At 50.1% G+C, this 11,518-nt stretch overlaps 1 protein-coding gene across 1 annotated transcript in view; it reads left to right on the top strand.

Annotated features, from left to right (window-relative positions):
- SFXN5 (sideroflexin 5) overlaps nucleotides 1-11,518 on the top strand; it is a 101,605-nt gene that overhangs the window by 53,568 nt on the left and 36,519 nt on the right. Inside the window, exons 10-11 of the mRNA XM_031064918.1 lie at nucleotides 5,802-5,892; nucleotides 9,842-9,957. Coding sequence (XP_030920778.1) covers nucleotides 5,802-5,892; nucleotides 9,842-9,957 — 207 coding nt within the window. The remainder of the gene's footprint in view (nucleotides 1-5,801; nucleotides 5,893-9,841; nucleotides 9,958-11,518) is intronic.

An 11,518-nucleotide genomic window follows, 5' to 3' on the forward strand; every position in this document is an offset into this window, starting at 1 on the left:
ACTGCACCCTTCTCTTCCCTTGAAGCATCCAGCTGTGGGGCTGCTGTGGCCATCCCTGCTGGAATTGTCTTGGGAGTGATGTTTCCTCCTTCCCTTACTCTTGCTCCGCTCCAAGTTCCTTCCCCACTCGGATCCTGATTGCTTTCCCTTCCCTTAGACTCTTCCATTCTGTTCTCCTTGGCTTGGGAAAGCTCCAGTTGGGAAAGAGCCCAGTTTTCCATCTCTCTGCCTCCATCTTCACCTCCCAGCCCTAATGAATGAGTTTTTTCCTTCCTTCTCCTAATGCTCTTTTCTCCAGCTTGGCTGGATGGGACTCATCAGATCCAATTAGTTCTAATCCAATCTGGTGACTGGGGAATGAGGGATAACCTCCTTTGGAGCCAGTCCCTCTTTCCAAGTTGACTTTCCAGGTCACTTGAACAGCCAGCTCCAGCTGCAGCGCTCAGGGATGCCCTGGAGTTAAATCCCCTAAATCAGTGGAGATTTCTCCAGCACAGTCCATGAAGGAACATTTGGGTGGTGTCATCTACCAGCTAATCCTCTCTGGACTCCTGAGATTCCTCTATTTTATAAAAATTCCCTCCCAATATGAAATGAAATAACTCCTTGGATGGATTTACTTCTCTAGGCTGGGTTTAAGAGGTGTGGGCTTGGCCATTGCCAATGTCAGGGATTCAAAACCATCTCTCAGGCTTCAAAACTCTTCACAAAAAGGCAGAAAAAACAGGGATTTTTTTTTAAATTCCTGTGGTTTTAGAATTGGTGTCTTGGTAGACATGAGGTCAGAACTTTGTGAGACAAGAAGGAGAAGAAAAGGAATCAGAAACGTTGGTCTCTGACAGCATCTGATGGTTCTGCTTCAAAGTGCGGTGGCATCACAAACGTTCTGCTGAGGGAATGTTGGTGATGCTGAAACAAAAGGGAGCTAAAGAAATGGCAGGAATTCTTGGCCCTTGAGGAGGAGGAGGAGGGAGGAAGGGCAGAGTGCTGCCAGAGGCACAGCAGAGCCCTGGGTGAGGTTTCTCTCCCACTGGCCATGTTTGATCCCGGTTTTGTGTTGAGGGATGTTAAGTGTTGGTGTCACGTATCCCTGTGTCCAGCCATGTGTCCGTGGGTCCAGCTGTGTGTCCCTGTGTCCAGTCACACATCCCTGTGTCCACTCATGTGTCTGTGTGTCCACTCATGTGTCCCTGTGTCTAGTCATGTATTCCTGTGTCCGGTCAGCATGAATCTATCCCTATGTCCACGCTTGTGTCCCTGTGTCCACTCATGCGTCCGTATGTCCACTCATGTGTCCCTATGTCCAGCCATGTGTCCACTTATGTGTCCTTGTGTCCAGCCATGTGTCTGTGTGTCCAGCCATGTGTTCCTGTGTCCAGCCATGTGAGCCTATGTCCAGCCATGTGTCCACTCGTGTCCCTGTGTCCAGCCATGTGTCCCTGTGTCCACTCATGTGCCTGTGTGCACTCATGTGTCCCTGTGTCCTGTCACATATCCCTGTGTCCAGCCCTGTGTCCCTGTGTCCAGTCACATATTCCTGTGTCCGGTCAGCATGAATCTATCCCTGTGTCCATTCTTGTGTCCCTGTGTCCAGTCATGTGTCTGTGTGTCCAGCTGTGTGTCCCTGTGTCCACTCATGTGTCCACTTATGTGTCCCTGTGTCCAGCCATGTGTCCCTGTGTCCAGCCCTGTGTTTCTGTGTCCAGCCCTGTGTCCCTGTGTCCAGTCACATATTCCTGTGTCCGGTCAGCATGAGTCTATCCCTGTGTCCACTCTTGTGTCCCTGTGTCCAGTCATGTGTCTGTGTGTCCAGCCCTGTGTCCCTATGTCCATCCATGTGTCCACTTATGTGTCCCTGTGTCCAGCCCTGTGTCCCTGTGTCCAGCCCTGTATCCCTGTGTCCAGCCCTGTGTCGGTGTGTCCTGCTCCCCCAGCTCCCTCAGCCACATCAAGGGAGTGCTCTGGAGGAGGAAACCTCAGCAAACCAGGCAGTTGGAGAAACCTGGATTCATTCTGGGTCACAGTATGAGAATGTGCACCACGGATAACTCCCCATCCCTGGCAGTGTCCCAGGCCAGGTTGGACATGGGGGCTTGGAGCACCCTGGGACAGTGGGAGGTGTCCCTGCCTTGGGTGTTCTTTAAGGTCCCTTCCCACCCAAACCGTTCTGGAGTTCTGTCAAACTCTGGAGCAGGCTGCCCAGAGAAGCTGAGCTGCAAAGGGACCCACAGGATAGGCTCAGCTTCAGGCTGTGCCAGGGAAGGTTTAGGTTGGATGTCAGGAGGAATTCCTTCACCAAAGGTTGTCAAGCACAGCTGCCCAGGGCAGGGCTGGCTGATCCCCATCCCTGGGGGGATTTCACAGCCCTGTGGATGTGGCACTTGGGGACATGAGGCAGTGGTGGCCCTGGCAGTGCTGGGGATGGCTGGCTCAGTCTTGGAGGGCTTTTCCAGCCTCAGTGACCCTGCGGTTGTGCCAGGTTGGTGGGGTGAATCCCCCTGGTTCTGTTCCATGTTTCCATCACCAGTGCTGCAGACCCTGCTCAGTGGCTGGGTGATGGTCACAATAATTAACCTGGCGTTGGTCTTTAATGATGAATTTGCCTCAACAGTGTCCTTTGGCCAATCCCAAGTAATTAAACTCATTAACATCACCTTGATGACCCTTTAGCTTTGGTGGCCTGAGGTTGAGCAGTTCCTGCCCTGTTTACCCTCATCCCACCTCATGGCCCGTGGGAAGGAGTTCACAGATCAGCTACAGCAATTTCCAAACTGTAGAAAACAAACCCTCATTAGTTTCCTATATCCAGCCCTTGTGTTGAGGGTTTGGGAGATGGGATTTAATCTCCAGCGACATTTAATTTCATGTTCCCAGCAGGGGGGGTGCTGTAAGTGGGGACTGAGTTCATCACATTAAATCTGGAAGTAAAATGATTTTATTTCACTGCCCTCGCAGTGGTGGCTCTCCCAGACTCAGCTTTTCTCTTTCAAACGCTGCTGCTCTTCCACTTCATTGTCAAATCCTCCACCAAACCTCCAAGCAGGGGCTGCAAACCCAATAAAATTTGTCATGGGCGCAGATTAACCATATCCAGACTAAATACCCAAATCCATGGGGCAGACCAGCAAAGCCAGGCTTAAAACTGGCTCCTCTTAAAGCCACACATTTTAGGCTGCGCTACAGTTTCTGGAGGTGTTCAGACTTTGAAAAGACTCATCCTAACAATTAGAAAATTTTAAAAAATAATAATAATTCAGTCATTTTTGAGGGGGGAGAAGTTCAAGACAAGCCCTCACTGCTGTCCAGACTAAGCAGAGTCATCATGGCTCTCTTGGACTCAGCTCTAGGGGTGCATTTGCTGAGGGCAAGAGGAGGAGTTCCTGCTTGGGTCTGGGTGAAAACCTTGTGAAAGGCTCTGGAAATATTTCCTGGGGCTGGAGAAGCAGCCCTGTGCTCATGCAGGGCTTGCCCCGCAGTTGTGCTTCTCCTCCTCTTCCTCCCAGCCTCTGGCACGCTGGGATGAGCTGGGATGTGCATGTGTAATGCAGCAGCCTGCAAAATATCTTCTCCCAGGCTTCTCTTTGCTTTTTAAACCCCCCCTCCAAAAAAAAAAAAAAAAAAACCAAAACAAACAAACAAAAAAATTGCTCTTTTCTGGCAGCTTTTTGGTTTTGGCTGATTTTTAAAAACTTTTTAATTTTGCTGCATTTTGGGCTGAAAACACTTTGGCCATATATTTCTCAAGGCTTCCATTTCCAGCTGAAAATTCCCAGGTTGGGGCTGTTTTGTTTAGTTTGTGCATTTGGGGTTTTTTTAGGAGGGATGAAAAAGAGAAATATTGCGAGGAAGAGTAATTTAAAGACAGAAGTCATTCCCCATGAATAGATTTGGTTAATTTTTAACCCCACATGTGCATGAAGCCAGTTTTGATGGAAATTCTCCCAGCTTTCAGCATTATCAATGTGAGAGTCAGGAGGCAGCGACTCCTCTATGTTTCTATGAACATCCACAATGACCCAGATCCATGAAAAACTACGGAGAGTTCTGCATTACTCAAGGATGGGACAAGGCAACAAAAATAAATCCATGATTATAATAAACTTTACAGCTCAAATGTTGGCACTGGATGGGGTTGTGTAGTCCAGACCCTTGGAGAAGGAATTCATTGTGCTGGGCCACCACCACCACCACTGAAATTTGGGTTTTTCCCAGCTAGGTGAGGACTGCCAGTCCCAAGGATTTTATGGTGGATGGGGAAAATGATGGTGACCTGGGCAAAAATCCAGCCAAGGGCAATTCCAGAAGGACTGGAGGCTTTGGAATGGGTTCTGGCTTATCTTTTAGCTGGGAAGGGTTTAAACCCAATGGTTGGGTTCAACCTCCCATATAAACCAAACGGCTGGGTTCAATCCTTCATTTAAACCGAGGTGCAATCCAACCATTGGCTTCAAGGCTTGGTGTAAACCCAATAGCTGGATTCAATCCTTAATTTAAACCCAGTGATGGGTTCAACTCTTCATTTAAACCCAAAAGTTCAACCCTTCATTTAAACCCAGTGGTTTGGTTCAATCCTTCATTTAAACCCAAAGGTTGGGTTCAGCTTTTCATATAAACCCAAGAGTTGGGTTCAGCCTTTCTTAGAGTTGGGTTCAATGCCATCCATCCTTCCTTCATTTAAACAGGTTGGGTTCAGCTTTTCATATAAACCCAAGAGTTGGGTTCAGCCTTTCTTTTAAGCCCAAAGTTTGGGTTCAATCCTTCATTTAAACCCAAGAGTTGGGTTCAACCCTTCTTGGAAGCCCAAGGGTTGGGTTCATCCTTCATTTAAACCAAATGTTTGGGTTCCATCCAATGGTTGGGTTCAAAGCTTCATACAAACACAAGCTGGGTTCAACCCTTCATTTAAAGCCAAGAGTTGGCTTCAAACCTTCATTTAAACCCAACAGTTTAACCCTTCATTTAAACCCAGTGGTTTGGTTCAATCCAGTGGTTGGGTTCAGCACTTTGGATAAACCCAATTGTTGGGTTCAATCCTTCATTTAAACCCAAGGGTTTGGTTCAAACCTTCATTTAAACCAAATGTTTGGGTTCCATCCAGTGGCTGGGTTCAACACTTCATAAAAACTTAAGCTGGGTTCAACCCTTCATTTAAGCCCAAAGGTTGGGTTCAAACCTTCATTTAAACCCAAGAGTTGGGTTCAAACCTTCATTTAAACCCAAGAATTGGGTTCAACCCTACATTTAAACCCAAGAATTGGGTTCAACCCTTCATTTAAGCCCAAAGGTTGGGTTCAACCCTTCATTTAAATCCAGGAGCGGGGTTCAATCCTTCATTTAAACCCAAGAGCTGGGTTCAATACTTCATTAAAGCCCAAAGGTTGGGTTCAATTCTTCATTTAAGCCCAAAGGTTGGGTTCAATTCTTCATTAAAGCCCAAAGGTTGGGTTCAACTCTTCATTTAAGCCCAAAGGTTGGGTTGAACCCTTCATTTAAACCCAAGAGCTGGGTTCAATCCTTCATTTAAACCCAAGAATTGGGTTCAATACTTCATTTAAGCCCAAAGGTTGGGTTCAACTCTTCATTTAAGCCCAAAGGTTGGGTTCAACCCTTGTTTTAAGCTCAACAATTGGATTTAGCCCTGTATTGACTAAAGGGTTGAGCCCAACACAGCCAAACCCTGCAGCTGGGGGAGGTTTAGTTCTCAAACACCTTTTCATGGGGAGGGACCCCAGACTGTGCCATCTGCCCTGCTGCTGGTCGTTAACTCTCTGCTCCTCTGGTTTGCTTTTCTCCATTCCAAGGTGGGCCTTAATGTTCTGATCCAGAGAGCCAACAAGTTTACCCCGGCCACGCGGCTGCTGATCCAGAGGTTTGTGCCATTCCCCGCTGTCGGTAAGGAAAAATTCCTTTTCTTTGTATTCCAGGGGGTGGCTGCAAACCTGCAGGTGCCCAGAAGTCACTGGGATGGACACAGCTCCTCCGTTGCTGCTCGTGTCCCCCCAGTGGTGGTCCCCGAGCTGGGGCAGGCAGGGATGGGACTCTGCAAAGCAGAATTTTGGCAAAAAAATGCTGGTGGAGGCAGCTCCTCAGGCTTTTCAGCTGCATTTTGCACTCTGAAACAGCTTCAGAAGTGATCAGCACTGAGTGGTCCTCGACCATTCCAGCCTGAGAGGATTTCATTTGCAGGATCTGGGTTGAGCTGTGTTAAATCTTCGAATAAGCAGCAGCACTGGGGTTATTTTGCAATAAAATGCAGAGAAATGGTTCTGCCCTGAATGTGCAGATTTCTGAGGGTCACTGGTTAAGAGCAGCCCCAAGTGTGTGCAGCACTGAGGCTGCTCCTGGCTTGGTGGAGCATTTACTGGGGTTTTGTCAGCCCCGTGTTTGAGGGCAGGGATGCTCTGGACCCAGCCTTTGCTGGGTTGTGGTTCCAACCTCCAGCACATGCTGAGTTATTTTAGCCCTGAAGAAATCACCAGCGGCTTTGGGGTAATTTTTTGTGTAAGCTTGTTTATTTACAGAGATGGTGCAAAATCACTAAAAAAATGGGGTTTGCTCCCGGTTCCAGGTTCCCTTTTCAGCCATATAATGCCAAATTTTCCTTTCAGGTTTTTCCTTTGCTGTGCAAGTGCCACAACCTCAGAGCTCTCCTGAGCCCCTTTACCTGTCTGCTGCTCTTGCTTTCTCTGGCCTTTCTGCTCCTTTTTTAGCAGAGAACTGGGTTTTGTGTCCCTCCAGCCCTCAATTCCCAAATTCCTGGATTTTTTCCCCTTTTCTGCCACAAAAGCAGCTGCCTGCCCTGCCTGCAGAGCAGAGGGGACAGGGGTTGTGCTCTGGGCGTTGCACTGAACATTTTCCTTGTACACCAGGGATCTGTGGCCATTGTTGCTGTTTTCCTGGGACTTTTCTGGGATCTATTTTAGGGGGATCCAGCTTTCCTTGGGGTTTTACAACCTGGAGAGCACAAGGGATGAGTTCCAGCCCCAGGAGGCAGCTCTGAGGGGTGTTTGGGTCAAAGGCAGGCAGGAAATCCTTGCCTCAGGGTTGATCTGCTTTCACACCAAGGTGTTTGTGTTGGCATTGATTGAGGACCCATAATTAATTTGTTTAGCCTGTAATTAATTCCCCAGCTAATGTTTTATTTGTCTTGCTTCGTTATGGGCCAGGGCATCAGGGATCCTCCCACTAATTGCTGGTTTGTGCTTTGCAGACCTGGACAAACCCTTCATTAAAAGTTGTCTCCCAATTCTTTTTGAGCCTCCAGCCCCCAGCAGAAAGGCAGAAATTCTCTATTTCTACGTGAAAAGCCAAACACTGGGGTAAAGTCCTTGCTGCAAAAACCCCACAGATATGGTGCTCGGGGATGGGCTGGTGGGTTTGGCAGTGATGGTTGGACTTGGTGATCTTAGAGATCCTTTTCAGCCTTAAGAATTCTGTGATTCTGTGAAATTAGAGGGTTTTCCCCATCCCTTCCTTGCCTCCCTCTGCACTGACCCCCAGGGCCGTGCTGCTGGGGGGCAGCTGGAAAACTGGGGGGACATCCAGGCTTGAGGGTCCCATCCCAAGTTACCACGGGAGGGGCAGCTGCTGCTGGGGTGGAAGGCAGCCCAAACTCCAGCAGGGATGTTCTGAGGGCTCCACAGAGCTTTGGGAAGCTGGGATGGGTGCTGGGGAAGGTCTTGGAGCCCTCAGAGAGGTCTGTGTGAAGGTTGTGTTTGCACCATCAGGGAATGCCCACCTGCAGCAGCTCTGCCTGGAGGACACCTTAACACCAGTGCTGCTGGGTCAGGCCCTGCCCTCACCCCCTCCCAAGGTTAATTTTCCAGCTGAAAAACCCCCAAATTGTCCAAAAAATCCCACCCAGGACCAGGGGTTGGATCCAGGAAACCAAGCCAGGGGAGCAGCTCCTGGAGGAGCAGCCAAGGCCCTGCAGAGCCGGGGGCTGGAAAAGGGGTTTGGGATCGGGCTTGGGGCATCCTCAGGGCTGAAGGGGTTCCCTGGAAAAGCAGGGAAGTGAAGGAGCTCTTGGAGCCTGAATCTGAGCAGGGAAGGGCTGGATCATCCTTGCTCAGAGGTGAGGAGGTGAAGGGCCTTGGTGCCATTGGGAATTCGAGGAACGCAATTCGCCCTTTTCTTCCCCAGAACTGGGTGTGAACAGCTGGCCCCAAGGCCAGAGTGTCACTGGTGAGAGTGTGCTTTGTACTGGAGATGTTAACAGCTAAAAAACCTCAGAAAACCCCAAAAATCCCATCCCAACCCTGATCTGAAGGAAGTTGAAGCTGATGGAAAGATCCTCATTGGAGGGGAGAGGGAGGAAGGATTTCTTCTCCTTGGGCTTTTTTTTTTGTGTGTGTGGGTAAAATTGTTGTGTTTAGGTGATGCCCAAGGACAGATTTAGAGTGTGGAAAGCATCCTGGGATAGAAAGAATCCCTACAAACACCAGGAGTGGGGTGGTGCCTTGGTGTGGAGCCCGAGCCCCGTTTCCTCAGCGTGCTTTCACAGCCGCAGTTTCCATCACCACAATCCCTTCCCAAATCCCGCAGATGACTTTGTCTGCACAGAAATTTATTTATTTCTCCCCCCCCCACCCTCGTGCGTTTGAGACATCCATGCAATCCAAGTTTAGCCATAATTAGCAGCGTTTCTGCTCTCTCAGAAAGCAGAAGGGGAGCGGCTACGTGAGCGCCTTGTCTCAGACAAACCACGGAAGCAGCTTTTGGCTTTGGGACCAGGGCAGGGAACCCAGAGCCTTGGGAAAGCATCTTGGGAGCGTCAGGGCTGGCCACCCCATCCTGAGTCTGTCAGGAACTCTGTGCCAGGGCATCCCTGGCCAGAGCAGCTCTGCTGGGCTCTCTGATCTGCTCGGTTTTGATTGACAGCGAGAAGGACGGGGCGTACGAGTGTTAAAAACGACGAAAAACACAGGGGCTAAACTTTCTCTAAATGAAAGGCCTTGTTTTGTTTTTTTCTCTGGGATTCGGGAGCTGAGGGGTTGGGAACACAGATATTTTGATAGATGGGAAGAGTGGTCTGGTCGTTGGAATATTAAAGAGAGAGACAGAGTGTGCGTGTGTGTGTGTTCCTCTCCCTCTCGAGTGGAAGGAGCATTTGTCACCACAAATCATCCTTGATTGCACAGAGCTGCCTTCAGAGAGGGCTCACCCACCCACCACCCTCAAAAAATTAGACATTTGTTATATGACATGAATTGAGATTAATTAGCGAATATTAACCCATCAAGCAGTGCAGAAACACATTTTTGGAAGGCACTGGTGCTTGCAGCAACAGTGGGTTTGTCTCAGTTCTGGGTGGAAAGTTTGCAGGGAAATGTGGTGTGGGGGGTGCTGGAAAATGCCACTTGATCAGCCCAAAAGTTTTGTGGGAATGAGCAGCTTTTCTCTGGGAGAAGTTGGGGAGTGCCTGAGTGAGAGGAGGGGCTGCACGTGGTGCTCAAACCCAGCTCTTGGTCAGACTTGAGAGAAAGAATTTGGGGTCATCTCGAGGCCTCAAAATCCACAGGCTGGGCCAGGAGGAGGGGTCAGAAGGTGCACGGAGCCATTTTTCCCCTAAAATGTGTGAAATCACGGAATGGTTTGGGCTGGAAAGGACCTAAAGACCATCTAGTTCCAAGCACAGGCAAGGACGTCTTGCACTAGACCTTCTCTTTTTGCCGCAGAGGAAAAAAATTGGTTATTATTCTCCTTGAGAATCCCATATTTTTTTGGGGGATCAGAGCAATTCACCTCAGCAGACTGAGGGGAGGAAATCTGGAGTCAGGGCAAACAGAAGCTGCCAGTGGGGATTGAGAAGGGCTGATCCTCCTGCCTTTCTCCTCCTCAGCCAGTGCCAACATCTGCAACGTGGTCCTGATGAGGCACACGGAGCTGGAGGAGGGAATCGATGTCTTGGACACTAACGGGAACATCGTCGGCTCTTCCAGAGTTGCTGCCAAACATGTGAGTACAGGAGCTGGGAGAGCTGGGCCACGGCTGATTCCAGGCCCAGCACATCCCACAGCCTCTGGAACCCATGGCTTTGGCAGCTGGGAGTGGAGGAGATGCAGAGAACATGGAAATTTGGGGGCTGGCCCCGGTGGTTTGGAAGGGCACAGTGACAGGACAGATCCCTGGTGCTTCCATGGGAATTCCTTGTGGAACACCCAGCAAAGATCCCTCACACCTTTTCCCAAATGAGGAGGACTCAGGCTCAGAGCTGAGCAGCTTTCCAACCCTTCCCCGCCGATCCTGCACCAAAACCTGCCGCCCAGAGCTGGCTGAGGGCAGCCAGATGTTGTTAACCTCGTGAACAGCTGGTTTTGCTTTCCCTGTCACCCGCTCTGTGCCACCTGCCTGGAGCTGCTCCCTTCCCATCCCTGGGTGCAGTCCTGGCTCCTGAGCACCCCCTGAGCTGTTGTTTCCAAGTGGGCTCTGACTGAGATGTGGAGCTGTGCTGAGCACACGCCCAGGCACAGGAGTTAATAATATAATGCTTGGCATTTCCCTCCCTCCTTCTGTCCAAGGCACTCCAGAGACAGCAATTAATGTACAGCTCTGCAGTCCTCGGCAGGAACGGGGAGATCTCGAATAGCTCTCCATATTGTTGGTTAACAGGGGGATTAAAACAGTCTGCTGAAGGGCTCAGAGACACTTCTTGGAGCCAGTTTTCCTCGCTTCCATTAACTGGCTCCAGGACCCGCTCTCCCCTCTCTGTCCTGATGGCTGAAAGAGAAAATGAAGATTAAAAGAGAAGGCGCTGTGAGAGCGATGTAGGTGGAGCTTAAATGTAAAATTTGGGAGTTCTGGGAGCTTCTGCTCAGCTGTCATCCAATCCCAGCTCTTCTTCCTGGATAGGTTAATCCTGTTTTTTCTCATGTGAAATGTGGCAGATCCTCAGTGTGACACAGCTGTCCCCGTGTGAGGGTTTGTTGTGATGTTAGATGTCCCTGTGACATAAAATCCTGGAATGCTTTGAGTGCAAGGGATCCTAAATCCCATCCAGTCCCACCCCTACCATGGGCAGGGACACCTCCCGCTGTCCCAGGTGGATCCAGCCTGGCCTTGGGCACTGCCAGGGATCCAGGGGCAGCCCCAGCAAATCTGGGAATTCCAGCCCAGCCAGGAATTCCTTGCCAAGATGCCAGCCCAATCTCCCCTTTCCCAGTGGGAGCCATTCCCTGGCTCCTGTCCCTGCAGGCCTTGTCCCCAGTCCCTCTTCAGCTCTCCTGGAGCCCCTCCAGGCCCTGGGAGATCTCTGGGCATCAATAAATCCAAACCCTGCTTTGCTTGCTCCCTCTGGTGAGGAAGGAAGAATTGTGGAGGCCCAATGCAGCTCCATGGTTGGGGTTTTCCTGGGAGAGGAGAGCCCTGCATGTCCCAAATCCCTGCAGGGAATGAACCAGCAGAGATGAGAAACAATTCCTGGAGCAGCAGTGAGGAGCTGCATCCCCAGCACAGAGTGAGATCAAAGCTCAGCTCAGGCAGGAAGGGCTCAAAGTGCTGCTTGGCTCATGGTGGGATA

The sequence above is a fragment of the Geospiza fortis genome, unplaced genomic scaffold (genome assembly GCF_000277835.1).
Source record: "Geospiza fortis unplaced genomic scaffold, GeoFor_1.0 scaffold148, whole genome shotgun sequence".
In the NCBI taxonomy this organism is placed as follows: domain Eukaryota; kingdom Metazoa; phylum Chordata; class Aves; order Passeriformes; family Thraupidae; genus Geospiza; species Geospiza fortis.